The following is a 27,970-nucleotide window of genomic DNA, read 5'->3' on the forward strand; positions in this document are numbered from 1 at the left end:
AATCCACAAACTTTTCTGAGCACATGCTCCACTCCCTTAACTGGATATGTTTGCTAGCTCTTAGGCTAAGTCCCAAAGCCAAGCAGCATACCTGGAGAAATCCATGACAAGAGGGGTACGGGGGAGGATCCCAAGCAAAATAAGTAATTCTTCAACTGGTTTGCTCTGCATAATATTAACAAGCAATAAACAGGCACAAAGGCAACTTAGAAAAAACATTGAGAAACAATGCTGAACTAATCTGCTGTGTGCAACGAGCACCCCATGAAAGGCCTTCGGTAATGTGTATACTCACAGAAAATGTTCCACAAGATCTGTCAACCAGCTGGAAAGCATTCAAGCTTGTAAGGAGAATCATCAAGGTAGAAAGAAGCAGGCTATTCCAAACTGAGTGTACACAGAGAGGGTAGGTTGTATGGAATCTTACAGGGACTAACAGAAAGAAGATTATCAAAAGTATACACATAATCTTCCATTCTGTTATGTCCCTTCCGGATTCCATACACTAGGTGACATAACAAAGCAATGTTAACATCTAGGGATGAACAGAACAACCTGCCCTCAACACAGAGGTCCTAAAAGTGGTAGCAGAATGAGCTGCCCTGCAAAGTTAATCAGGATGACTCACAAGAGACACTGCCCACAATGTAGCCACACTTCCAGATGAGTGGGCATTAAGTGAAATCGGTGGCTGCTTGCCATTGGCTATTCAAATTCATCGAGCAATTGAAGCCTTAGCTGCCGTCTGACCCTGGTGAGGTGCAGCACTCAGGACAAATAGGGGATCAGCCAGTCGAGAATCATTAGTCCTCTCCAAATAGTGGAGCAAGATTCTCCCGACAGCCAACTTGCACACGATCCGAGCCTTTTGCTCCGAGCTTGCGGAAAAAAAACAGACATACAAACTTCCTGGCTGATAAGACAGGCAGAAACCACCTTCAGCAGAAAGGAAGGAAGGTGCAACATGGCAAAAAGTCCCACATCTGGAATACGGATAAAGGTTACCCTGCACTAAACAGCCTAAAGTACCGAAAAACGCCATGCCAGGACAATGGTGACCAGAAAGACAGTCTTGACTATCAGATCGAGAAAAGAAGCATCCTTCAGTGGTTCGAATGACGCCTCTCCAAGGCCCTGCAGAACGATGCTAAGATTCCACGAAGGGAAAGGAAGACAAGGGAGGTCGCAAATGAAGTGCCCCTCTCAGAAACCAAGACACGATGATCAGAAAGCGAACTAGCGCCTCTGCACGACCTAAAACATGAAAAGCCTGCAACCAGAGCTGCAAGGGAGGCCATCTATTTCTAGGCCTGCCTGAAGAAAAAAAAACACCAAAAAGGGAATCCTCACAGGTTCCACTTGATTCGTAGCACACACTGTTGGAAAGCTGTCCAGGCTCTGGCATAAAATGCCATAGAAGAGGGTTTCATTAAGCACAAAAAAAGGTGAGGCAACTACATCCAAAAAACCATGCTTCATCAAAGCTGAGTGCTCAAGAGCCATGCCATAAGGCCAAAATGCAGTGGGTTCTCCATGGGCACCGGCCCCTGACTAAGAAGATATTGATGAAGAGGGAGCCAGAGATTCTCACTCCATTGAAGATGGACAAGATCCACATACTATGGGTGACGAGGCCAGTCTTAAGCTACTAGAATCACCAAGCCAGGATGTGTTGTTATCTGGCGGAGGTCCCAACCGACCAGAGGTCACAGAGGAACATCATAGAGGAGCTCGCAAGCTGGCCAGGGTCAAACCAAGGCATCCGGCCCTAGCTTCCTCACTGTTCATTGCCTGAAAAAGCACCTGGCCTACAAGTTTTCTGTTGAAGCCAACAAGTCCATCTGGGGCTGACTCCAGAACTGTACAACCAGACGGAATGCTTCCTGCGAGAGGGGCCATGCTCCTGGGTCCAGGATCTGTTGGCCAAGGAAGTCTGCCAGAACATTGTCGACTCTGGCTACAGGTCCGCCGTGAAAGACAGAAGATGTACTTTCACCCAGTGGAACGCATATGATCCTTTTGGCCCAAGAGAAGGCACTTGTGCACCCTTGTGCTGTATATACACCACCGCTGTGGTGTCTTGAGAAACTCGCAACACTGTTCCTTTCAGAAGGGGCTGGAGAGCGAGTAGTGCCAGCCGAATTGCCTGAAGCTTCAGACGACTGATCAACCAACGTTTTGGACCAGGAGTCCGCTGCCCCTGAATGGAGCAGTCTCTGCAGTGAGCCCCCACTCAACAGGCTGGCATCCGTGATAAGAGTCATCTACTCAGATATCTGAAGAAGCGAGCCCTGGCAGAGAGCCTCTCCCTGAAGCCACCAGCTCAAGCTGCTGCTAGCTGGCACCGTCCAGGGGAGCGGCATCTGAGGGAAAAACTATGCGGAGACAACCAAGATAGGAGGGACTCCTGTAAAGGACACATGGGATCGCCTCCAAGGAGGCAACCCAAGACCCCAAAACCTGCAGATAAAACCAGGCCAAGGAAGCTGGACGGTCCAAGAGAATTCTGATCTGTTGTCGAAGGTTCTGTCTGCATGCCTGGAAAAGCAATACACGATCCTGTCTGGGGACAAAGAGAAGGCCCAGAAACTCCACTTTCTTGTTTAATTTTCTCTGTGCATTGGAACTTTCACTGCTCCGCATGTTACTAATCAAACTTCAGCTAAATATGTTCGCAACTTTCAAACTCATACAGCAGAAAATTTCTTTCGTAAGTGTGCACCATTTCCTGACAACTTTTCTGACCTTGGGTTAGCTGACCAGTTCAAAATCTGGGATACTACTTTGCAATCTGCTTTAAATCTCTCTGCGCCCCTTAAACCAATTATTCTAAGGCGTCATCCGTCTCAACCCTGGTTTCATGCAGGCCTTTCACTTTTGCGACGTCAATTACGTAGTGCTGAACGCCTATGGAGGAAAAATCCTCATTTTAAATCTCTAAGGCTTTATTCCATTTCCTTATGGAAAGCCAAACAAAATTATTTACATAAGATCCTGCAGCATGACTTGAATAACTCAATTGTACCTTCTTTTTTTATTCTCTCTATGGTTCCTTCAAGATGAGTAGCACTGTGTCTCAACCTCAGAGCTCATTAACTGCTTATGACTTTGCAAAGGGCTTTTCTGATAAGGTCTCTACTAGAGAACGACATGGTGGCTAGCTGTGGGTAACCTGCAGAAATGGTGGGGGGAAAAAAGTGCTCACCGCAGGTACAGGGTCAAGGCCATCCACCGCTCCATACAGCGGTGAATGGCCTTATCTCTGCAGTTAAGGGAGGGAACGTGCACTGTCACTGATCGTGCACAGCCCCCCTCCCTCATTCCTACCTACTGATCGCCGCTGCATCCATCTCTCTCCCTTCCTTCCCCTTATCTTCGTGGCGCGATTTAATTAAATTTGTTTAAGCAGCCGGAGCCTGAAGTCATGTGCATCTACGGAAGATTCTCCTCCGATGCAACTTCCAAAGTCCATGGCAAATGCATCTCTAAGGCATTTCGGTGTGGTACCCAACAAGAAAGCAAGGCATGCTGAAGAGGACGCATGCGCGCCCTCGCCAAAGGGACCACTTCTAGCGTGGCTACCATGAAGCCCAACACCTGCAGGTAGTTCCACACTGAAGAAGCCGATTTCTTCAACAGATCTGAAATCTGCGCACACAGCTTTTGTCTGCGAGGCTCGGGCAAGTAAACACAGTCCACTGCCATATCGAACAAAACTCTTAGGTATTCTAGGGACTGCAATCCCTGGCCCACTGCCGAACCCAAAGCATGTGGTGGGCCAAAATCGAATATGTTGACACCTTTACCAGCACTCTCAAAAGGTCATATAAGCCATCTGCCAAGTAGTCCATCCCAGCCATCAGAAACTAAGGAGACGGCTCTACTGCATCAGCCTCTAGCATACACAGCTGAGCCAGACAGATGCGTTCCACAAATAACAGCCACAGCAGCTTTGACTCCTAAATTAGCCGTTTCAAAAACTTTCCTGAGGATCACATCCACCCGATGATCCTGCATACCTTTACAACAACGCCTCCATCACTAGGGAGCGAAGTGTGTTGGTTTCACCTGAGCTACCAAGGAATCCACCTTGGGTTGTCCCAGCAGCTGCTGACACTCCTGCACCAGAGGATACAAGCGAGATATAGCCCTAGCATTTTGCAAGGGACTCTCCAGAGAGTCAAACTGTTCTGGCTTTCTTTTTTTTTTTAATTTTATTAGGGTTTAACAAATTTTTACAAGAATAAAAAAAACTTCTTGCTAATGAAACACAGTAAGGGTAACATTCAGAAGTATAAACACATAATTGGAAACAATAAAATCCTTCCTTAGACCACAAATATTAAAGTACTGGGAGACCAATAAAGGAATAGTTAGAAAACTTTCAGTAAAGGAAGAAAAAAAATAAGTACTATATGTAGGCTTAACACTGAAAACACTACCCGCTTACATTATCAGTTGTAACTTAAGCAATCTTCTTCAAGTTTAGAAAGGCTTTTAATTGTTCTGGGGTGAAAAAAACGTATTTGGCATCTAAATATTTGACTAAACACTTTACATCGGTGGTCTCAAACTCAAACCCTTTTCAGGGCCACATTTTGGATTTGTAGGTACTTGGAGGGTCTCAGAAAAAAAATAGTTAATGTCTTATTAAAGAAATGACAATTTTGCACGAGGTAAAACTCTTCATAGTTTATAAATCTTTCCTTTTGGCTAAGTCTTAATAATAATATTGTAATTTATAGCTAAAGAGACATGATCAAGAAACTGTTTTATTTTACTTTTGCGATTATGCTAAACATACTGAAGGCCTCAAACTGGTACCTGGCGGGCTGCATGTGGCCCCTGGGCCGAAATATTGTTGATATCCAATACTGGAGATTGAGGAATAGCATTACCAATTTCTTGTTGGATTTGTTTAGAAGAAGACGGCAAATAATATATTTTATTGACTGGTGGAATGCAATCAGCCGAGTATTTAAGAATTTCTATTAAATATTTCTTGAACATTTCAAGCGAAGATAGACCAACAATTTTTGGAATGTTCAAGAGGTGTAAGTTTAACCTACGATTATAATTCTCAATCTTTTCCATTTTTCTATGTAAGACTAGATTATCTTTAATAGCCACTGTTTTAAATTCTTGAAGTGATTCTCAGTTTGTATTTGTGAAATGGAGCCTTTGATCTCAAGTTTAGTTTGTTCCAAAGATTTAGTCAATTCATCCATTTCCAACACCCCCCAGAGCGTTTACCTCTCCAGCTGATTTTAATACAGCAGTGTTCAAATTTTGAAGTGTTGTCCATATTGCTTCAAGAGTCACTTCCTAGGGGGGTTTCATTCCCTCTTTGGTTATCTTCATTGGCAAAGGAATTCCTGCAGATGTGCCCTCCTGTGCTGGAACGTTTGTAGCAACTTCAGCATTCAAACTTCCGGCTCCCGCAGCAGCACCTATCGCCGGCAAGGAGGGGCAACTGACATCGAGGGTGAGAGCGATGTTTCAAGTTCCAATAGAGGAGAGCTTCCTCCTCTCTCCCCTAAAGCAGAAAGCGCCTCCCCGGATTCTGGCAGTGTTGCTAGGGTGAACCACTCTATCGCCGGCTGAATGAGCGGTGAAAGGACAGTTGAGGAGGATACTGCTTTAACCACTGCTTTCCTCTTATGCAACATAGTTATTGCCAATCAGCGATGAATAGATAAGTAATTTCAGCCGAAATTGAGGAGTAAAAATTTGTGTGAGCTCATGAACAGCACCTACATGATGCCATCTTGTTGACCTCCCCGCCTGAGTCAAACTGTTCTGTAACTAAAAACTCATATCCATATGCCAGGGAAAGATTGCAGATTGGGTGAATACACTGGAGAGCCATGGGAAGTGGAAGGGGTGGGCTTGGCATCCAAGCTCAATTCTTGCAAAGATTCAGCAATCAAATCAGGGAGCTACAACTTTAAACAAGCGTACCAGTTGAATCTTCAGGATCTGGAGCCCCTAAGGGATCCGTGGATCCAGCATCCCAATCCAAATCCTCCAATACGGGGAATGAAACACTGGAATAAATGATCAGCGAGGTCTGGATTAGAGAGTTGCGCGGGGACAGAAATCCCCACCAAAGTCCCACCCATCCCCATGAGGAATTCCACCCGTCCCCACCCATCCCCGTGAGGAATCCCTCCATCCCCACCCGTCCTCGCGAGGAATCCCCTCCGTCCCCGCCCGTCCCCGTGAGGAATCCCCTCCGTCCCCGCCCGTCCCTATAAACTTCAGAAATAGTTATTTCATTTAATTATGCTACTGAATTAAAGGCTCTGGTAGAAACCCATTTACAAATAAGCAAAAAGACTTTATTAATTTGGAAATATTAATTGGGAAGAATACATACTTTGTAAACGGGTTTCTACCAGAGCCTTTTTTGTTTATAAATTTTTATCAACAACTAATATACTACTTTATCCTGAAGCAAAAAAACCCAAAAAAAAACCCCATTCTTTTCCTACCTTTGTTGCCTGGTTTCTGCTTTCCTCATGTTCTCATTCAGTTCCTTCCATCCACTGTCTCTCTTCCTTCTGCGTCTTCCATTTGCTCTGTTACTGTGCCTCTCCCTTTCTCCCCCTTCCAAATTGGTCTGGCACCCATCTTCTTCCCTCCGCTCCCCCCATAGTCTGGCATCTCTGTCTTCTTCCCTGCCAGCGTCTTCTCCCCACTCTCTCTTCCCCATTTCCTTTCAGCGTCCTTCTCCACCCCCATCTTCCCCATGTCCTGTCAGCATCCTTCTCCCCCCTCTGTCTTCCCCATGTCCTTTCAGCGTCCTTCTCCCTCTCTGTCTTCCCCATGGCCTTTCAGCGTCCTTCTCCACCCCCCCGTCTTCCCCATGTCCTTTCAGCGTCCTTCTCCACCCTTTTGTCTTCCCCATGTGCTTTCAGCATCCTTCTCCTCCCTCTGTCTTCCACAAGTGCTTTCAGAGTCCTTCCCCCCCCCCGCCCTTCCCATGGCCTTTCAGCGTCCTTCTCCACCCTTTTGTCTTCCCCATGTGCTTTCAGTGTCCTTCCCTTCCTCTGTCTTCCACAAGTGCTTTCAGAGTCCTTCCCCCCCGGCCCGTCTTCCCCAGGGCCTTTCAGCGTCCTTCTCCGCCCCTTTGTCTTCTCCAGTGCTTTCAGCGTCCTTCTCCCCCTCCTTCTCTCCCGCCCCGGGTGCAGCACAGCCGGCCAGGTCCCCTTACTTTTGTTGCGCTTCCCCGACCGACCAACCGACAACAGCCCTGGTCCGACAAACCTCCCTGCCCTTAACCGCGAATCTAAATTTCTTTCTTGTGCTATGGCACATTGTAACTAGTTAACTATATGTATGTTAACCTGTTCTGAGCTCATTGGGGAGAATGGGATAGTAAACAAAATAAATAAATTGTCCACTTTAGCTAGCCTCTGTATATGCCCATGTAGAAAGCATGGTAGCAAAGAGCTGTGCACCCTGAGTGGACTGACCAACCTTTTCATAAACCAGGCATCCATGCTTTCAAATTGACATCTTTTCAGTCTTTTGCCAACAATAATGTGAGCTCTCTCATGACTTAACTGCCCAGGGCTGGCAGCTATTTGTTCTAATAAGTCTATGATTTAGACACGTACATGCATGCTGCACAAACAAAACCAAAATTTTAACCTTACCCGGTAGGAGGAACTGGAATGGAAAGCTATGTTCTCCTGCATTTAAGGTCCCTATAAGAGGAAGAAAGAAAAATTTAAGTGATATGTAAAGGCAAACTCTGCTTTTATCAAAGGTACTTAATTTCAGCACTTATCTTTGGCCATACCGTCATTATTGTAAGATTATAGCCAGTGCACACATAATAATAATTTTATTCTTATATACCACCATACCGAGAAAGTTCTAGGCGGTTCACAACAAGGTGAGCTAATACATGGGATACAGATAAAATGCAAATTAGAATAATGAACTTAAAAACAGATAAAGACAGAAAGCATTTACAATATAATGCAGAAAATACCAGCATGGCAGGGAAAGAATTAATACATAGAAGAGATAAAATATATCAAGTTGAATATAAGGAATTTGATTGAAAAAATGAAACAGAATGCATTAAGATACCAGCCTATCAAAGAGTTGCGTCTTTAACAATTTTCTAAAATCAAGATAGCAAAAGACCTCTAACATAAGTTTTCCAAGCCATACATTCAATTTAGAGGCTTGAAATGAGAGGGTTCTCTCAAGGAACTTCTTATGACAGGATTTTATGGAGGGATATGAAAACAAGTGCACTCTATGTGTGGTCTTTTTGGCGTGATTCAAAGAAAAATGAGACACAAAATAACCTGGTAACAAACCTGAAACTGATTAATAACAAATACAAGAAAATTTGAACAGAATTCTCAACTCTGTCGGCAACCAATGTGGGATTCATGTCCATTAGTGAGACACTAGTAAACAGTTTCCACTTAATAATGCATATGTTTAAATAGATGGCCTCCTGGCAATTATAAAAATTGTCAGCAAGTTAAGGCAAGCGAGAGGCTACAGACTGCACAATTTCTATTCTGTGATGGCCGGAGACTTTACACATGGATGAAGTAGATGTCCCCTTGCTCCATGTTGCAAACTGACAAAGCCTTAATTGAGGCAGAACTGCCACCACTTAACACCCAGTTTCCTCTTTTTTGATGTCAGTAGGATACTAAGAATCATGGTGCTTGGCTTCCACGGAAACTTGTGAAGTATCTTCACAACAGGTTTTCAGGATACATATACAGGAAGGACCAGGTCCATGAGATAAGTCATGTTAGGCATTCAGGGAATGGGAGATCAAATTGTGTGTGTGGGGGGGGGGGGGAGAGAGGAGTATGACATTCTCACTAATTCAAGTGTCAAGTCAGTGGTGGAGAGGAAAACAGTGATGGAATTCAAAAAAGCATGGGATAATCAGAGGATCTCTAATTAGAAAACAAAGGATGTAAATTAAAGAATTAAGGCCAGTACTGGACAGACTTGCATGATCTGTGTCCCATATGTGGTGATTTGGTGTAGGATAGGCTGGGGAGAGCATTAATGGGAACTCCACTAACTTAGAACACGAGGATGTTATTGGACAGACCTTATGGTTAGGCTGGAGTCAGCTTGGACAGCAACTTCAGCATTTGGAACCTAGGACAATACAAGGTGGACTTTACAGTCTGTGACCCAGAAATATCAAAGAAAAGTTAATTCAATCATGTATTTTTAATGGGCATAACCAATGGGCAGACTGGATGGACTGTTCAGGTCTTTATCTGCCGTCATTTACTAAGTTACTATAGTCTAAGGTTTTGTTGAAAAATGTAATTGGGTGTTGAAGTACTCTGTTAGGCTTCTATATGATTTTGTATCCAGGTAAGTAAGCTGCTTGAATTTAAGGCAACAAGAATTTGGGATTTTGCCATAGTCCAATTATCTATTTGCAGCATATTATCACATATACAGCAAACCCCAAAAGGTTGATGACCTCTATGGTCAGAAATAATATCTAGTCTTATATTACACATCAATTCTTTCAATTTCAAATCTCTGGAGTAAGCATCCTCAAACTCTTATTGTGAAATGACTTTTTAAATGATATAGACCAGTCAATTTTTTTTAAAGAGATCTATAGATCTTGGTCATTTGGCTGAATACAAAGCATTTTGCCATAAAATTTGCAATGACAGTGAATAAATACAAAATTTCCTTTTTGGATGTATTTATATGTAAAGAAGATACTCAATTAAGACAATGGTTATAAGAAATCAACAGAAAGGAATATCTTCTTGCAGTATGAGAGAGATGCCATTCACTTCTCTTGAAAAGAAGTCTTCCTTTAAATCAGTGGTTCTCAACCTTCCTAATGCAGCGACCCTTTAATACAGTTCCTCATATTGAGGTGACCCCCAACCATAAAATTATTTTTGTTGCTACTTCATAACTGTAATTTTGCTACTGTTATGAATCGTAATGTAAATATCTGATATGCAGGATGTATTTTCATTGTTACAAATTGAACATAATTAAAGCATAGTGATTAATCACAAAAACAACATGTAATTATATATTGTGAAATATTTATTTCTAATTACAAATAAATGTATGTGGGCGTATCTGCATGCGAGCGGACTCGCCTGGAGACAGATAGAGGACCGTTGTCTCGGTTCCTAAGACCAGTGTTCAACCTTTTGACACCTATGGACCAGCAGAAATAAAATAATTATTTTGTGCACTGGCACCGGTCCGCAGACCGGCGGTTGAAGAACACTGCCTAAGACCATCGGAAATATGTGTTTCCCACAGATAAGTCATAGCCTTGGAAGCAGGTGTGCCCCACTTACTTGAATGAATCAGTGCCCCACTTACTTGAATGAATCAGTACAAACAGATGGTCAGAGTCTAAACTCGTTGGTAACTTCAAGATATAGAGGCAGCACTCTTCTCATGTCCAACTTCTTCAAAATGTGGTCCTGTTTCTTAGAACTTGTGGACTGGAATACAGGTAAGCAAACCTCCTGATCAACATGAAACACCGAAACTACTTTCAGCAGAAAAGAAGAACAGTGTGTAGGGAGACTCCAGTTTCTGAGATTTTAAGAAAAGGTTCTCTACAAAAGTGAGCTTGGAGCTCTCAGAGACTCATCTCGCTGAGGTCACCACTACCAGAAAAGCTGCTTTTAGAGTCAAGTCCAAGAGGGACACTTCTTCCAGTGGCTCAGAGCTTTGGCGAGACCTCGCAGAACTACATGAAAGTCCCATGAAGGGAACGGTGGTTTGATTGGTGGTCTGATGTGGAGAGCACCCTTCAGAAATCTGGCGATGTCTGGATGGGATACCAGTGTAGGTTTGCAGCCATGAGCCATGAAACAAGAGAGCCCCAATACTTGGACCTGAAGAGAATCTATGGTGAGGCCCTTGTCAAGGCCTGCTTGCAGAAAAGCCAAACCATCAAAATTGGAGCTGAAAATGACTCCACCTGTTCTTGGACACACCAGTGCTGGAAAGTCTTCCATGATTTAGCATAGGCAGATACTGTAGTTGACTTCTTAGACCTGAGAAGTGTGGCAATGACCACTTCTGAATAACCTTTCCATTCCAGTGCTTTGAGTCCAATAGCCATGCCGTAAGAGCAAAGAGATCTGGATCCTCCATGCATACTGGACCTTGTTAAAGGAAGTCTGGAAGTCTGGAAGCACCAGTAACTGGAACATAAGAATTGCTGCTGCTGGGTCCATCGTGCCCACATGGCGGCTCTTAGGTCAAAGATCAGTGCCCTATTTGAGTCTAGCCTTACCTGCATACGTTCTGGTTCAGGCCATGGCCTGTTCAAAGGCCCATCATATCTGCATACCACGGCCTGCGAGGCCAGTCTGGAACCATCAGAATGATCTTTCCCTGGTGAGTTGCAGTCCATTGAAGGATGCGGCATATCATGGGCCAGGGAGGAAAGACAGACAATAGGATGTCCTGAAGCCACTGCTAGACCAGAGCATCTAGACCAGGGGTAGGGAACTCCGGGTCCTCGAGAGCTGTATTTTAGTCGGGTTTTCAGGATTTCTCCAATGAATATGCATTGAAAGCAGTGCATGCAAATAAATCTCATGTAAATTCATTGGGAAAATCCTGAAAACCCAACTGGAATACGGCTCTCGAGGACCGGAGTTCCCTACCCCTGATCTAGACCCTCGTGTCCAGGCTCGAAACTTCGACTGAAAAACCTGTCTGCTTTCTTGTTTTTCACCATATGGGGTCAAAGTGTGGATGACCCCAGTGCTGAACAATGCCCTGAAATGCTGCCATTGACAGCATCCACTTGCCTGGATCCAAGGTCTGTCTGCTGAGGAAGTTGGCTTGAACATTGCCCACACTCATGATATGCGTTGCCAATAGCACCTGAAGATGAAATTCCGCCCAGTGGAAGAGCATGCTGGATTCCAGACAGATGCACTCTTGGTACCTCCCTGGTGATTGACATATGCCAGCACTGTCTGAGAATACTGACCGCTTGACCTTTGAATCTGCATCCCTCCTGCTTCCTTGGTGGGAGGGGGTTCGGCATGAGAGAATGGGCATCCCTCCTGCTCATGGTGCTTTGGGGAAAGGGCATCAGGGGATTGCGGGCCAGAGGCAGAAGGGAGTGGGCATCCCTCCTGCCGATTTCAGGGATGGGTGCTGGGGTCCCTTGCCACAGCCAGCTCAGCTGATCACAGCAGGGGTATTTTCCCCGATCAGCTGAGCTGGCAGGACTCCCCAAAGCTGCGGCTTCAGGGAAGTCTGCAGGCTCAGCTGATTGGCGATTCCCTTGCCACGATCAGCTGATGGCAAGGGATCTCTCAATCAGGCAGGCACGATTCTGTAACTGGTACCAGTCATCTGTTTTTTAAGTGAAATCGGTTTTTATTAAGCAACAACCATAACAAAGATAAACAGCAGGACAAAGACATTTCAAATATTGAAAACAAAGCTCCCTGCCCCCAAGAGGACTGGACTCTGATGTCCTCTCAGGTTACAAAGTATCCCAATCCCCCAATGCCCCCCCAACCCCCACCCCCATCAAACCCCGCCCAGAACCCCCCCAATCCCCCCAGATCAGACAGGCGGGATGGAATACGATTGTAGTCTATTCAGGATACGACTACGAACCCAGGGAGGCAAACTGTCCAAATAAGGAGTCCAAATATGAACAAAGTCTCTACTCCGTCGGCGGGAGGAAGAAGCCAGAAGGGCCTCCCAGCCGAGAAGGGCATGTAATTTATTCCTCCAGTACCAGAAGGAGGGAGGAACCTCTGCCAGCCAGAAATTCAATATACATTTTTTCCCCAAAATATAACATTTGCTCAAAAACAATTTCTCCGCAGAGGTGTACACAGAAAACAAGGAAAAATGAGCGAACAACATATGATATACTGAAACAGGAACAGAAACCCGTAAGAGACCCTGAAGAAAGGAAGCCAGGGCCCCCCAAAAGCTCTGAATACTCTCACAACCCCAAAGACCATGAAAGTAAGAATTCACCTCCACATGACAGGTGAGACAATATGGAGTATCGACACATCCCATATGGTAGGCACGGCTCTGGGAGGCATAGGCTCTCAACAAGGTCCTGAAGTGGCATTCTCGAAGCTCCGCACTATGCACCAAAGCAGGAACACAGCGAAGAGCCCGAAGCAAAAAGCCCGTCCCGAGCTCCCGCCCCAAATCCCTCTGCCAAGCCATTAGTACCAAGGAAAAATCCCGCGGTGGACCAAGCGCCCCAAGTTGTTTATAATATAAGGAGACCGAGATTCCCGAAGCTGAGTCCTCCCCCCCTTCCAAAAAGGCACAAAAACTAATCCCAAAATCCAATGAAAGAGAGCTCTGAGGAAGAGACCGCACATAATGCCGCAGTTGACAATGAGCAAATGGAAGACCCAAAGAGGGCAGACCCCTACGTAGCAACTCTTTGCAGGAGAGGAGCGTTCCGTCATCCCGCAGCAAATGAAAAAGATACTCAACCCCTCGAGCTCGCCAGCGCCCAAAGAGAGAGGGAAAGAGCCCCGGAGGAAAGGAGAGATTGCCGGTCAGAGGCAGTAACACACTAACACGAGGATCCTGCCGCCAAAACGGCAGCAGCCGTCGCCACACCTCCCAAAGGGGACGAAACAAAACACTCCGCTGACAAAAAACTGGCAGCTACGCCAACCTAGCATGCAATAAAGAAAGAAGGTGAGAAGGATAGTAATAATTGCGCTCCAGGAAGAGATCAGTATAAAGGTCCGTACCCAAAACTCAGTCCTGGATGTGGCGTAAAAGACACGCCTGATTATAAAGAGCAATATCCGGCACCCCAAAACCGCCCCGGCTCCAGGAGCCCACCAGCAACTGCCACCGCAATTTAGGTCTTCGACCACCCCAAAAGTACTTGGACAACTAAGAGGAAAGGGCCCGGATATCCTTACGCAAGAGATACAAAGGCAAAGTCTGCAGTACATAAAGCCACTTAGGGAATAAAACCATCCGAAAAAGTTGCACCCTCCCCATCAAGGAAAGAGGCAGATTAAGCCAGGCGGCCAACACAGATCCGGTAGTGGAAAGCAAACGAGCGACATTCAACCGGTAAAGCGCCCGAACATCCATGGACAATTGAACTCCCAAATAGCGAAAGGAGGAATCCGCCCAATGCAGTGGAAAGGTCCCCCTCCAAGAATGCCGGAGATCCCCAGTCAAAGCCAGAGCCTCCGATTTCTTCAAATTTAAGGCGAACCCTGAAAAATCCCCGTATTCCCTAATACTCTCCAAAAGTGTGGACAGAGAGCGTTGTGGATTAGTCAAAAAGACCAAAAGATCATCGGCAAAGGCCGCAATTTTAAAATGCGAGGCATTCAGTTGAAGGCCACTGATGTCAACATTAGATTGGAGCTCCCGAATCAAGGGATCCAAGGAAAGCACAAACAGCAAAGGCGACAGGGGACAGCCCTGACGGGTCCCCCTACAAATGGAAAAGGGGTCCGATAAGCCACCATTCACTGAAATCCGTGCCACCGGATCACTATAGAGTGCCAAAAGAGCACTAAGAAAAAAAGGGCCAAAACCATACGCCCGCAGCGTGGCTAAGAGGAACCCCCACCGCACCCGGTCAAAAGCCTTTTTGGCATCAAAGCTCACCAGTACAGCGGGGGTTCCATCCACTCCAGATTTCTCCAGGGACAGCAAGATACGGCGAAGGTTCTTAGAGATAGGCCGATCACGCACAAAACCTACCTACTGCTCTGATACTAATCATCTGTTTTTTAAAGACAGACATGTTTCTGTATAGGATGCCGGTGTGGAAGCTTGAAGAATGGTCTGAAATTTGGCAGCTAAAATTTTTTATTTATTTATTTATAGAATTTTACAATATTACCAAGCATATACATCTTGTACAGTAAAGTGAGATCAAACAATATACTAAACTAAGATTCAAAAGTTAAGATATACCACAATCATAATTCCATTTAATTAAAAAATAAAAATAGATAAATAAAATAATAATAATCTAGCTAATCTCACACTAGTCCTCAATGTTTATTGGATCCAAGATTAAAGAGTAGAATAGTTATAATTCAAATTAATTAAAAGAAAATCCATGTCTTACTAAAGTGCAGGGAGCTAACTTTCCATGGATGCTGTTATTCCTTTTTCAAGACGTTTCACTGAGAGAAAACTAATCAATTGAGATGGCTCTGTAAAAATATACTTCAATGATAAATATCTAACCACACATTTACATGGATATCTCAAGAAGAAAATACCCCCTATTTGAGTCACTCCAGGTTTTAGGAGTAGAAATTTTCCTTCTTTTTTGAGTCTCTCTAGAGACATCAGGAAAAATCTGAATATGTTGTCCCAGGAAGTCTTTGGACCTATTTTTAAAGAAAAGTTTTTGGCAGCTAAAATTTAATGCTAAGAAATGCAAGGTCATGCATTTGGACTGCAAAAACCCAAAGGAATGGTACAGTTTAAGGGGGAAGAACTTATGTGCACGACAGAAGAGCAGGATTTGGGTGTGACTGTATGTGATGATCTTAAGGTGGCCAAACAGGTTGAAAAGGTGTCGGCGAAAGCTAGAAGGATGCATAGGAAGAGGTATGGCCAGTAGGAAAAAGGAGGTATTGATGCTCCTGTATAAGACTCTGGTGAGACCTCATTTAGAATATTGTGTACAATTCTGGAGGCCGCACCTTCAAAACGATGTAAAAAAGTATGGAGTCGGTCCAGAGGAAGGCTACTAAAATGGTATGTGGTCTTCATCATAAGGCGTATGGGGACAGACTTAAAGATCTCAATCTGTATACTTTCGAGGAAAGGCAGGAAAGGGGAGATATGATAGAGACATTTAAATACCTGTCTGTTTTTGTTCCTATCTTGTTCTGATTTTTATAATATTTTATGTATGTAACTTTTTGTAAACTGTTTTGGGAAAAAAACGGTATAGAAATTTTAAAAATAAATAAATAAAATAATTTAAATGCGCATGAGTCTAGTCTCTTTCATTTGAAAGGACACTCTGCAATGAGAGGGCATAAGATGAAGTTAAGAGGTAATAGCTCCTGAGTAATCCAAGGAAATATATTTTTTTACAGAAAGAGTGGTAAATGCATGGAACAGTCTCCCAGAAGAGGTGGTGGAGACAGACTGTCTGAATTCAAAAGGGCCTGGGATAGGCACGTGGGATCTCTGAGAAAGATAATGGTTACTGGGGATGGGCACACTAGATGGGCCATTTGGCCTTTATCTGCCATCATGTTTCTATGTTTCTTAGACGGCCGCTGAGACTGGGGTCCTATACAGAATCAGCCCCTAACCTCCTCTTTTACGAAATTGCAATAGCAGTTTCTAGCGCAGAGAACCACGCTGAATGGCCCATGCTGCTCCTGACACTCATAGGAACTCTATGAACATTGGGAGCAGCGGGGCTATCGCAGTTTCATAAAAGGAGACCTAAATGTTTTGTTTTCCATATTTGGAAGGAACAAACATTAACATTAACATGAATAGGCAAAAAATCTCAGACCTTAGAATCTATGTCCTAATATCTAGTCAGATCCTGCCAAAACAATCATAAAGGTCATAATAGAATACTTTGTTGAAGGTAGATTGCAATTACCTTCAAAGGTGCTTGTAGTAAAAAAATTTATGCCAGGGTTCAAAAAATCCATCTCTATCTGTATCAAAGTAGAATTCTGTCTGTTAAAAAAACCCCAAAAACCCAAGCACGTAAACGGCAACAAACATGCTTAATTATATTTGTGCTTATCAGACAAATCCAATCCTCCCCTATGCCACAATCCGAGAATAATTTTCAATTTAGTCTTAGGCTTCTTGCTTCCCCAGCAGAAATTACATAATCTATATAAACATTTCAAATCTTTCTTCAAAAATTTGATTGGCAACATTTGCATCACATAATGCCAGCGTGGGAACTCAACCATCTTAAAATAGATTAACATGTCTGCAGAATTGAGAGGGAGATGCATCCAGTTAGTCTTGAAGGTGGACTCCAACAAATGGAAATATTAACATATAACTGAAGTTCTCAAATATTTGAATGAATCGATCGCCCACTTTTACTGGGAATGACCTCACCCATTCTTGCTATACTGCATCCAAGTTGGCCAATGCCAAGAATTTAGCAAAATTCAATTTAAACCCAGAAAAATCCCCATGTCCCATGAAAATCTCCATCAAATCAAAGAATGATGTTTGTGGATTAGTTAGATGTACAAGCAAATCATCAATGAATGCAGAAATTTTGAAACCAGAGCCCTGATATTAGAGGCAGAACTAGATATTGTTGCTATCACAAAGACATGGTTCAGTGAATCCCATGGATGGGATGCAAACATACCGGGATATAATCTTTTTAGGAAGGATAGAGATGGTCAAAAAGGTGAAGGGATAGCTCTCTATGTAAAGATCAATATCCAAGCGACTAAAATGCATGGGACCTGGGAAGAGGAAGAAGCGAAGTATCTCAAACATTTCTGAACATGCTGACATCACTTTTGTGAGAGTTAAGAGAGGCGTAAATATATGCTGTAACATGTCTCCTTATTGTCTTCATGTTTGTTTTCAGAGTAAACTCCATAACACAAGTTTGGTGGGATACAGTTCATACTTGCAATATTGTGCCGATATGACAAACTGTCTAAAAAAAATCAGTAACGTGTATCTCAGAAACCTGACATGCTAGCTGAATTTCAATTAGATCTAAAATCAGCACCATTAAATTAACTAAGAACACTTCAAGTTCTTAATAGCAAAGAAAAACTTATTTCTGTTGTTGTTGACGAGTGTTATACATTGGAATCTGGAGCTTCTCTTAAAGTTGAAAAAACAGCCAAAGTATTAGGGAGTCATTTTGGACCCTTCCTTGACATACAAGGATCAAATCACAAATTTATTGAAAAAAAAAACATGTATATAGTGAGACAGTTGAGATTTGATCATTGGTTCAGATGTTGATATTTATCAACTCGATTATTGTAATTCTTTATATTTGAACTTAAATTCAAAAATGATAAAAAAATAAAATAAAATAAAATAAATGCAGCCGATTCAAAATACTGCAGTGAGATTGCTATATGGTCTGAAGAGATACGATAGTGTTTCTGTATTTTATAAGAAACTTCATTGGCTGCCTAAAGAGAAATGTATAGAGTTTAAAAACTGTTTGTCTGATTTATCATATTGCAAAGGCAGAGGCTTCCGATCATCTTACTTTGTTCTTTTCATGTTTGCATTTTTCATCTAATACATTAATACATTTTTATTTCAGTTTCCCCCTTTTAGAGGTATATGTTTTAAACGTCAATTTAACTCTTCTTTCACATATGCTGCTATTGTTATTTGGAATGATTTACCTTTACAAATAAGGACAGGTTTAGTTATTGGAAATTTCATAGAATGTTGAAAACATTTTTATATGATAGATTGTAAAGTTAGTACTTTTAGTTAAAGAATTGTAAGGATATCTTTTTATCCAAGGAATTGTATTTTCCCATAGAATTATTGTGGATTCTTTTTGATGTAAATTGCCTTGAACTAAATGGTATTGGAGTGATTCAGAAATCTTGTATTTTATTATATTAGTATGTGATACAAGCTGAGCAAGATAACCAGGGTCTGTTTTCCCATAGTGGGGAGACTATAATCAACTTTAAGTCTATGACATTCTTAATATACTGCCTCTGTGGTACAGAGATGCACTTCCACTCAAAAATAGGACAACTTAAGTTATATTTTTAGAATTAAAAACTTTCTGCACTCATTCTTACCACTAGAGCGCGCCAAGCTACAACAATTTAAATTCTAGTACACCAAGAAATTTGTGAGTTTTCTGTGCTTCATCCTTATATAATGGGTGCCATTTTGCTTAGCTTTTTTTTCTCTTTGTTTCTTGGCATGTTATGTATAACCACCACCACCACCGCACCTGGACAGTTAAGTGGCAGCAATGAATCAATTAGTAAAAATATTACTCTGGCAGAATTCTGTGCAAAAATTTTGAAAATGCTGCACAACATTTTTGAAAATTCTGCGCACAATATTTCAAAATTCTGCAAAGTTTGAGAATAACTTCCTTGAAGAAATATATTGACGATATCTTTATTCTGTGGCGAGGAAACACTGAGAAGCTACTTGAATTCCATTAATGGTTAAACACACATGATGAAAATTTGCAATATGATCCATAATCCATCCCATTTTTAGATATCAAGATTTATAAAACTAGATATGGTTTGAAGACCTTATTTTACAGGAAGGACACAGATAGGAATACATATCTCTACTTTACCAGTTTTCATAATAAAAGTCTGAAGAAGAACCTCCCCTATTCCCAGTTCCTGAGATTATGTACAGATATCGACAAATTTGATCAACAGGCACCATTGATGATTAGGAACTTCATAGTAAGAGGTTACACAGAGGACTGTTAAGGAATGCTTTAATTGAGCACAGATGAAACATAGGGAATAGCTGCTCAAACCAGCATTAACCAAACCTAAACCTGATATAGTCTCAGATTTTCCCATCTCTCCCATGATATAAAAAGGTATCAAAAAGAATTGGCATATACTACAAACTCATGATTGTTTTCAGAAGATGACACCAGTAGTTGCGTTCTCCAGAAATAGGAATCTTAAATTTATGCTGGTGCCCTCATCCTTGCCCGATCTTGTAACTAACAATCATGGCCCTTTGGGCAACATCCCTTGTGGCCGTTGTTCTATCTGCAAACACAGCATGACTGTCTTAAGCTATGAACATCCCACCAAAGGAATAAAAATTAAATTAAGTGAGTTCAGCGATTGCAACACCACCAATGTCATTTATGCAATAATATGGCCATGCTGGAAGTGGTACAATGGAAAAACTAAAAGAATGATTAAAACAAGAATGATAGAACACATCCAGTCCGCAGAAACATCCAGTCCGCACGTATTGTTGAATATTGGTATGATAAGGGTCACTGCACTGCACTTCTGTGAAGAAATACTTCCTTATGTCACTATCGAATTTCCCTCCTCTGAGTTTGAATGGATGCCCCCTTGTGACCGAGGGTCCCCTGAGAAAGAAGATGTCTTCTTCCACCTCGACACGTCCCGTGATGTATTTAAATGTCTCAATCATGTCCCCCCTCTCCCTGCGCTCCTCTAGAGTGTAGAGCTGCAATTTGTTTAGTCTTTCTTCGTACGAGAGATCCTTGAGCCCCGAGATCATCGGTTCAGCGGATGGCCACTAGGATGATCTCGGGGCTCAAGGATCTCTCGTACGAAGAAAGACTAAACAAATTGCAGCTCTACACTCTAGAGGAGCGCAGGGAGAGGGGGGACATGATTGAGACATTTAAATACATCACGGGACGTGTCGAGGTGGAAGAAGACATCTTCTTTCTCAGGGGACCCTCGGTCACAAGGGGGCATCCATTCAAACTCAGAGGAGGGAAATTCGATAGTGACATAAGGAAGTATTTCTTCACAGAAAGGGTTGTAGATCACTGGAACAAGCTTCCAGAGCAGGTGATCAAGGCCACCAGCGTTATTGACTTTAAGAATAAATGGGATGCCCTAGTAGGATCCTTACGAGGGTCGAGTTAAGGAACTAGGTCATTAGTACTCAGACTTAATGGGGTGGGTCAGTAGAGTGGGCAGACTTGATGGGCTATAGCCCTTTTCTGCCGTCATCTTTCTATGTTTCTATGTTCTATGTTTCTATGATTTAAAATTCTTTGTACTGAAAGTGATTAAAGCAAGATGGAGAGGAGGAGATACACTATTTTGTTGAGGGAAGAACAGTGGTTCATTCACGAGTACAATACAATTACACCAAATGGATTGAACATAGAACTTGACTTGAGATCCTTTGTGTAGATCTCTAATTTTATATTCATTTTATGTGAATAATTTAAATATGGTTCTATTCTCTGTATTCCTTTTGTAATATTTATAGATATTTATTAATCAAGTTTCTTTTGGTTTGTTCATGACTATACACTTTGTGTTTTTCATTATAACATTCCCAATTTATGCTTACCCTTCAGGTCATTTTTAGATTCAAACAATTTTTATTGATGCAAACATCATCAAATACAGCAAATACAACTTCAAAGCACATCAATAATGCATCAACTATTATAATATAATATACATAATAAAAGACAAATTCCAATTTCAATAAACCCCCCACTATATCTATATGTGTTTGAACCTTTACCATCCCTCTTCACTTCCACCCCTCCCCACCCTATAGTACTCTCTACCCAATGATACTCTATTCATTTAACTAAATAAAAGCCCAATTAAGAGATCCAACTTAAAATCGCACTACGGCCCTTAGGATGTAAGTCTTGCAAATAAGAACCCCAGATTTGTACAAATAACATCTTTCGCTTTCTTATAATTCCAGCATCTCTAGCTTCCCAAATGGCCAGCTGATGTAATTGATTTCGCCAATGCCAAAACCTCAGAGGATTGGGGATCGTCCAATATTGTAATATACATTTTCTAGCCAAGAGACTCATTTTTCTACACAACGCCCTATTTCCTTAAGGTAAATGTCCAACAGCCTCTGGCAAATCCAAAATAAAGAAAGAAGGAGAACAGCTCAATGATCTTCCAATTATTTTTGACATATAATTTATTATTCGCTTCCAATAGTGCTGAATTATGGGGCAAAACCAAAATGCATGACCTAATGTATGACTCTCCCTCCCACATTTGACACAAAGAAGTAGGAAGACCTCCACCATAAAACAATTGTGTTTGTGTATAATAGGCACGTAATGTAACCCTATAATACGTTTCTCTTAACCATGAACAAGATGTCACCCCAGGTGTCGCTCTTAACATCCCAATGTCTCAAATTAAGCTGTAATTCTTTCTCCCATTTCTCCCAAATTTCCCGATAGTTCTTCTCTGGTTGTAATTTTTGCAAAATAGAATGAATACAAGACACCGAAAGAGACATCCCCCTCCTCCTGAACAAACAACTCTCTCAATCTAGCACCCAAATGCAAACTTAACTGTACCCTGTCAAGGGATCTCACATAATGTTCCACTTGTATACATGCAAATTGCGCTCTCCAAGTCTCTCCCACTTTAGCCAAGTCAATAATTCCTCCTCATTTCCCAGTATATGTTCCAATCTTAAAATTCCTCTTGCACCCCATAATATATACTCTCTAGAGTCTCTTCCCGGAAGAAAAGCCGGATTACCCTGCAAAGGCAAAAGATCAGTAACCATTGGATTCCCTCCCAATAATTGCACAAACAAACGCCATACCGTCTGTAAAGTATTAAATACAACACTTGAACGAATAAGAAATGGCAACACATTTCGCGCACTATGTAGTGACGCAAAAATATCATAACTGTTCCATCTGAAGCGGAGTATAAATACTTGTCACATTTACCCAATCACCCAAATGATGAAGTAAAAATGCATAATTATAAATCCGTATAACTGGTAAACCCAACCCCCCCTCTATTCCAATTACCCAGCAAATATGTCAACTTTAATTTAGGTTTCTTACCAGCCCAACAAAAATGAGTAATTTTTTAATAAAAGATCTTTAAATCCTTCTTGAGAAAACACAACGGTAAAATTTGCAACATATACAACCATTTAGGAAAGATAAACAACTTAACCAAGCAGATGCGACCCATTAAAGAAAGGGGCAACATCTGCCAGGTATTCAACAATATTTCCATATTCTGTTGAAGCCTATCCACATTAAGATGATATAATTGAGAAGTCAACATAGTCATTACTGTCCCCAAATACATAAATTGCCCTTGTGCCCAAGTCAATGGAAACTTCGACCCCCATAAAGTCTTTACCGCCAGAGAGGATGCAAGCGCCTCAGATTTACCAAAATTTATACGGAAACATGCATAATCACCGTATTCTTTAATCAACTCCAATAATGCAGATAAAGAAGACAAAGGATCCGTGAGATGTACTAAAATATCATCTGCAAAAGCAGAAAGTTTAAAAGTAGTGTTTCCAATATCAATCCCTCGTATAAATGACATTGCATATATATCCCTAATAAGGGGTCTAAAGTGAGTACAAATAATAACGGAGATAACGGAAAACCCTGTCTCATCCCCCTATAAAGAACTTATCAGTTTCAAAATCTTTTAACACCAATTTAGCTTGTGGAAGCGCATACAAAGCACAGACCGCAGACACAAAAAAACCATCAAAACCATACATTTTCAATGTATCATAGGAAATCCCATCGTACCCTGTCAAACGCCTTTTCAGCATCAAAACTGACCAACACCGAAGGTAAATTATACCTCGCCCTATATTCCAAAGATAGTAATAATTTTCTCATATTTTTAGTAATTCTCCTTCCCTTCACAAATCCTAAGTGGATTGATAATCTCTTCTTTTAAAAGTTTATAAAACTCTATTCGCATGCCATCCTCACCTGGCGCCTTCAGCAAAGGACTATTCCTAATTGCCCAGTACACTTCTTCTGGAGTAATTGGCTCATTCAGATGCACCTTATCACTCTCAGAAATACAGGGCAATTTTATCCCATCCAAATATGAATTTGTTAATAAACCCCTTTCTAACGGAGGCCATAAAGAGATTTGTAATAGCGAAAAAAAAATCTCCTATCTCCGGATCAGTTATAACCCGCCTCCCTTGTTCATTTATCAAGGCTCTAACCCTATTGGGACCCATTCTAGATGAAACCAAACAGGTTAATAGTTTTCCCCCTTTATTCCCTTGTTTATACAGTTGAAATTTATAATAAGCTATAGATTTATGTTCTCGCTGATGTAAAAGGGAATTGAGATTTATTTGGTATTCCATCAACTCCTGTCCAAGCACCGAGTCACCCGAATGCCCATATTTCTTCCTAACTTTTACAATATCCTTTTCCAAACGCAAAATTTCCTTATCCCAAGTTTTAACATGACAACTATAACTTATTGTATCTCCTCTCAACACCGCCTTTGCCACTTCCCAAAATAAAATAGGATCCTCTTCTGCATGAGCATTATGCTTCTTATAATCTATCCATGTACTCAATAATCATTCACTATATTTTTTGTCCCTATATAGTGCTAGCGGGAACACCCATCGCCACATCCTTTGAGACCCCCTACCATTCTGCCACCTCGCATATACCCATGCATGATCAGAAATTGTATAAGGACCTATATCCGTCTGTACCAAATTCTTAAACACTGAATCCGTTACCCAAATGTAGTCAATACGAGATTGTGTACCATGTGCTCGAGATACATGAGTATAATCCCTCTCATATCCATGTAATACCCTCCAAGAATCTATTAATTCCAGATTTTCACTAAATTTTTGGATCTCCCTTTCCCCTATGCGACGCATAGTACCCCCTGGCCCCGTACAATCCAAATTAGAATCATGCACAGCATTAAAATCACCCCCAATAATTAAAGAGACCTGAGCAATAATAATCGGGTTAAATTGGTTAAAAAAACCCAGATCACCATCATTTGGGGCATATACACAGCAAAAGACAAAATTCTGTTGTGCTATAATCCCTTGACAGAGTACATATCGTCCCTCTCCATCTTTACTCAAAATTTGTAAATTATTCATTAGACCCCTACGAAACAAAATCGCTACTCCTCTGTGTTTACTTTGTGCAGAAGCTGCCACACATTCCCCAACCCACCATTGCTTCAATTTCATATGTTCAATATCATTTAAATGAGTCTCTTGAAGAAAGGCCATCACATCCACCTTGTGACATTGTAATTGCTATAAAATTTTTATACGTTTGATGGGAGAATTCCCCCCACATTCCAAGATATAAAATTAACCAGGATCCATTTTTGTTAGCCATTCCACATACTCCTCCATCAAAATCTGTGTAACCCGGCCATCCCAGTCACTGACCGAGTACCACCCTAACATCAGCTGATCATCCAGTTTCAAAGCTAGAAAAAGAGTACCATTTCCTTTCACCCATCCCTTTATTCCCAATTCTTCCCCTACTTTACCACTATAATTTCCCACTCCCCTATACCCTACCCAAAATTGTATCTCAAGACCTAACATATAGGTCCTAAGATCACAAGAAAGAAGTAACCTCATCATCCCAACCACTCCAAAATACTTCAACTTCCAGATAACTCCTAAGAAATCCCCACCTTCAGAACATCCCTTTCAACACACTTTACTACTCTCAAACAGACCCACCACTATTTCCATCACCAATATTAATCCTAACAATCCATTCAACACACTTTCCGCACTCAAACAGCACTCAAACCACACACCAATTAACTTTACAATCCACAAAACATCCTCACACTACATGTAATACAATTAAAAAAAAAAAAAAAAGGTCCAGGAATGGCAATAATTTTTCTTAAACCTGTTGACTTCCTGTACTTTTTGCAGAGGCTCCTCTGGTTTGTCGACGCCATCCGGAAGAACCAATTATATCTTTTCCTTGGTCACCAACATATTCTATCACCGGAAGATTATGAGCTCCTAATTTTTTTTAACTCCGTCCAAGCTTCCATTACACAGTTTGAACATGACTAGTTGTACTCCCCACTGTCAAAGCCAAAGCAAATGGAAACAGCCATCTATATTTAATACCTTCTTTACGAAGATAAGTAGTCACCTCTTGCATCTCCTTCCTTTTTCGTAAGGTAACTGCCGCAACATCCTGATAAATATCCAGTCGTAAATTGTTCCATTTGTAATTCTTTAGTTTTCTTGCTGCTTGAAAGATTTCCTCCTTCATTCGAAAGCTTCCCAGACACAAAATAATGTCTCGAGGTAATTTGGATTTTGGACGCCCCAGAGCCCTATGCACCCGATCAATTTCAATCTCCGGTACCTGTCCCATACCTGACTTTGCAGTAGTGAGAATGTCTTTACAAATGTCCAAAACAGTTCTGCGAGTATCCAAATAAGCATGTTCTTCCGGAACCCCCCTGATTCTTAGATTACACCTCCGAGATCTATTTTCTAGATCTTCCAACTTATCTAAAATTGCCAACTCCTCCAAGTGAACTTTTGCCACTTCCTGTTGTACCGCATAATGTCTTCAGTCATTGTGTTAACATGTGTTTCCACCAAACCTTGTCGCTTCAACAACTCCCCAATTTCATGCTTTAAATCCGTTACAGCTTTTGTCACACCAAGACGCAGAGATTGCATTTCCTTACGAATATCCAAAAGCAGGTCTCTCAAAGAATCCGGCACCTCCCGTGAACTATCATGAAGTTCTATTTCATTTCCTTTTTCAGCTCCCAATTCCATTAAATTAGCTTCTTGCGAACCAACATCCACTGATTCTGAAGCTCCCAACTTCTTACCAACAAATCCATAACTGTCCAATTTTCTCTGCGAAGACATGTTTCAGTCCAGATCACATTCAAAATAAATTCAATGATTCAGATTGTTTTAAACAACCCCAGATGGCAACATAGAATCACTTTTGTTATACAGCTGGATTTTGTCTGATAATCTGTGCCCAGACTTTATCACAGCTGATGATCCAGAATCTCATACAGCAAGCAAACCAAATATCAACTCCAAATGTGTTCAGCTCCCAGGCAAGAGATCCAACACAGGCAAGCAGACCCGCAGTTAGATGTAACAAGAGTAAACTAGATCAGGCGATTGGACTGTCTCCTCAACTCACTATCAGCTCAAGTCCTTCCGATTGAACAGTCACTGTGTAGCAGTCAGTGCTCGCATGCAACAGTTGATTACTGACCGCCGCTGACAGCACCTAAAATCTTCAATACTCCTCTGACCAACACAACCAATTAGATTGAGCAGGCAGGCAAAAAGAAACAAAATATCAGCCGATTGTATCCTCAATTCACTGCCAGCTCAAGACCACCCGATAGCCGATAATGCTCGTGTCCCACAGTTGATTTCAATGGCAAAACCGCCGCACAGCTGACCACCGCTGACAGTACATAACTTCATATAGATGATAGTAGTAGCAGAGTGTGATTGTTCATTCAGCTGCCAAAGTTTCCTTCTTAAGCACTGACCCACAGCTATTCTTAAGCACACTGCTGACCTTCGCTGTCAAAACACTTTCCTCCTTTATTGAATCGGAAGTTTCCTTCCTGATCGCCAACTAGATCCGCTAAATTCAGGCAACACACAGCTGACCGCCGCCGACAGCGCACAAAACTTCACTTAGCTGTCACTTGAGCGCTGACCACTGGATCCGACAGCAGGCATCAACGGCAAAAACCACCACACAGCTGACCACCGCTGACAGCACTTAAAAAAAACTTCAATTAGCTGTCAAAACTCTCCTCTGACCAACGCAGACCGCAAGGGAAGTTTCCTTCTTCATTCTTGAGTCATCTAAGAATCTGCCAATATGCATCAATTTAATTCACAAGGTGGTTGAAGACGGAGCCTTCACATTAGGCTATCATCTTCTCTGATGACGTCACCCGATCAACCATTATGTCTGGTAGCCAAAAAAAGTTCAGGGTGTTCTTAATTAGAGTGAAGAGCCACTACAATGATGATTTTATACATCAGATAGGAGTGTGCCGACGTCACACAAGGAAATGTGATAACATACCATTTTGCATAAGCCAAAGATTACACGACGTTTGCAGAAATACCAAAGTCTTACATATTGCTATAAAATTAAACATTCAAAAACAAACTACATCAGTCAAGGAAAAAACTAAATTACGATTAAAAGAAATATAAGAAAATATATATATAAAAGAAGAGAATAACTTTAAACCCATGATGGTTTAATTTAAACAAGGAAGTGAACACAAATGTGTATATATATGCCCAGACTGCTAGAAAAACATAATTTTCTTTAGAAGACTCAAGTAAGTCGATTTTCAGTTTCCCGATGTTTCTGCATGGCTATACTTAATGTATAGTATTCCATGCACTTTTAAAGTACTTTTTAAGCTTTAATTGTGGCACG

General features: G+C 41.7%; 1 protein-coding gene across 2 annotated transcripts in view; it reads right to left on the reverse strand.

Annotated features, from left to right (window-relative positions):
• Positions 1 to 27,970, reverse strand: part of ARRDC1 (arrestin domain containing 1) — a 140,197-nt gene that overhangs the window by 33,756 nt on the left and 78,471 nt on the right. For both annotated transcript variants that reach the window (XM_033960476.1, XM_033960475.1), the window contains one exon: positions 7,662 to 7,712. In XM_033960476.1, coding sequence (XP_033816367.1) covers positions 7,662 to 7,712 — 51 coding nt within the window. The remainder of the gene's footprint in view (positions 1 to 7,661; positions 7,713 to 27,970) is intronic.

The sequence above is a fragment of the Geotrypetes seraphini genome, chromosome 10 (assembly GCF_902459505.1).
Source record: "Geotrypetes seraphini chromosome 10, aGeoSer1.1, whole genome shotgun sequence".
Lineage (NCBI taxonomy): Eukaryota > Metazoa > Chordata > Amphibia > Gymnophiona > Dermophiidae > Geotrypetes > Geotrypetes seraphini.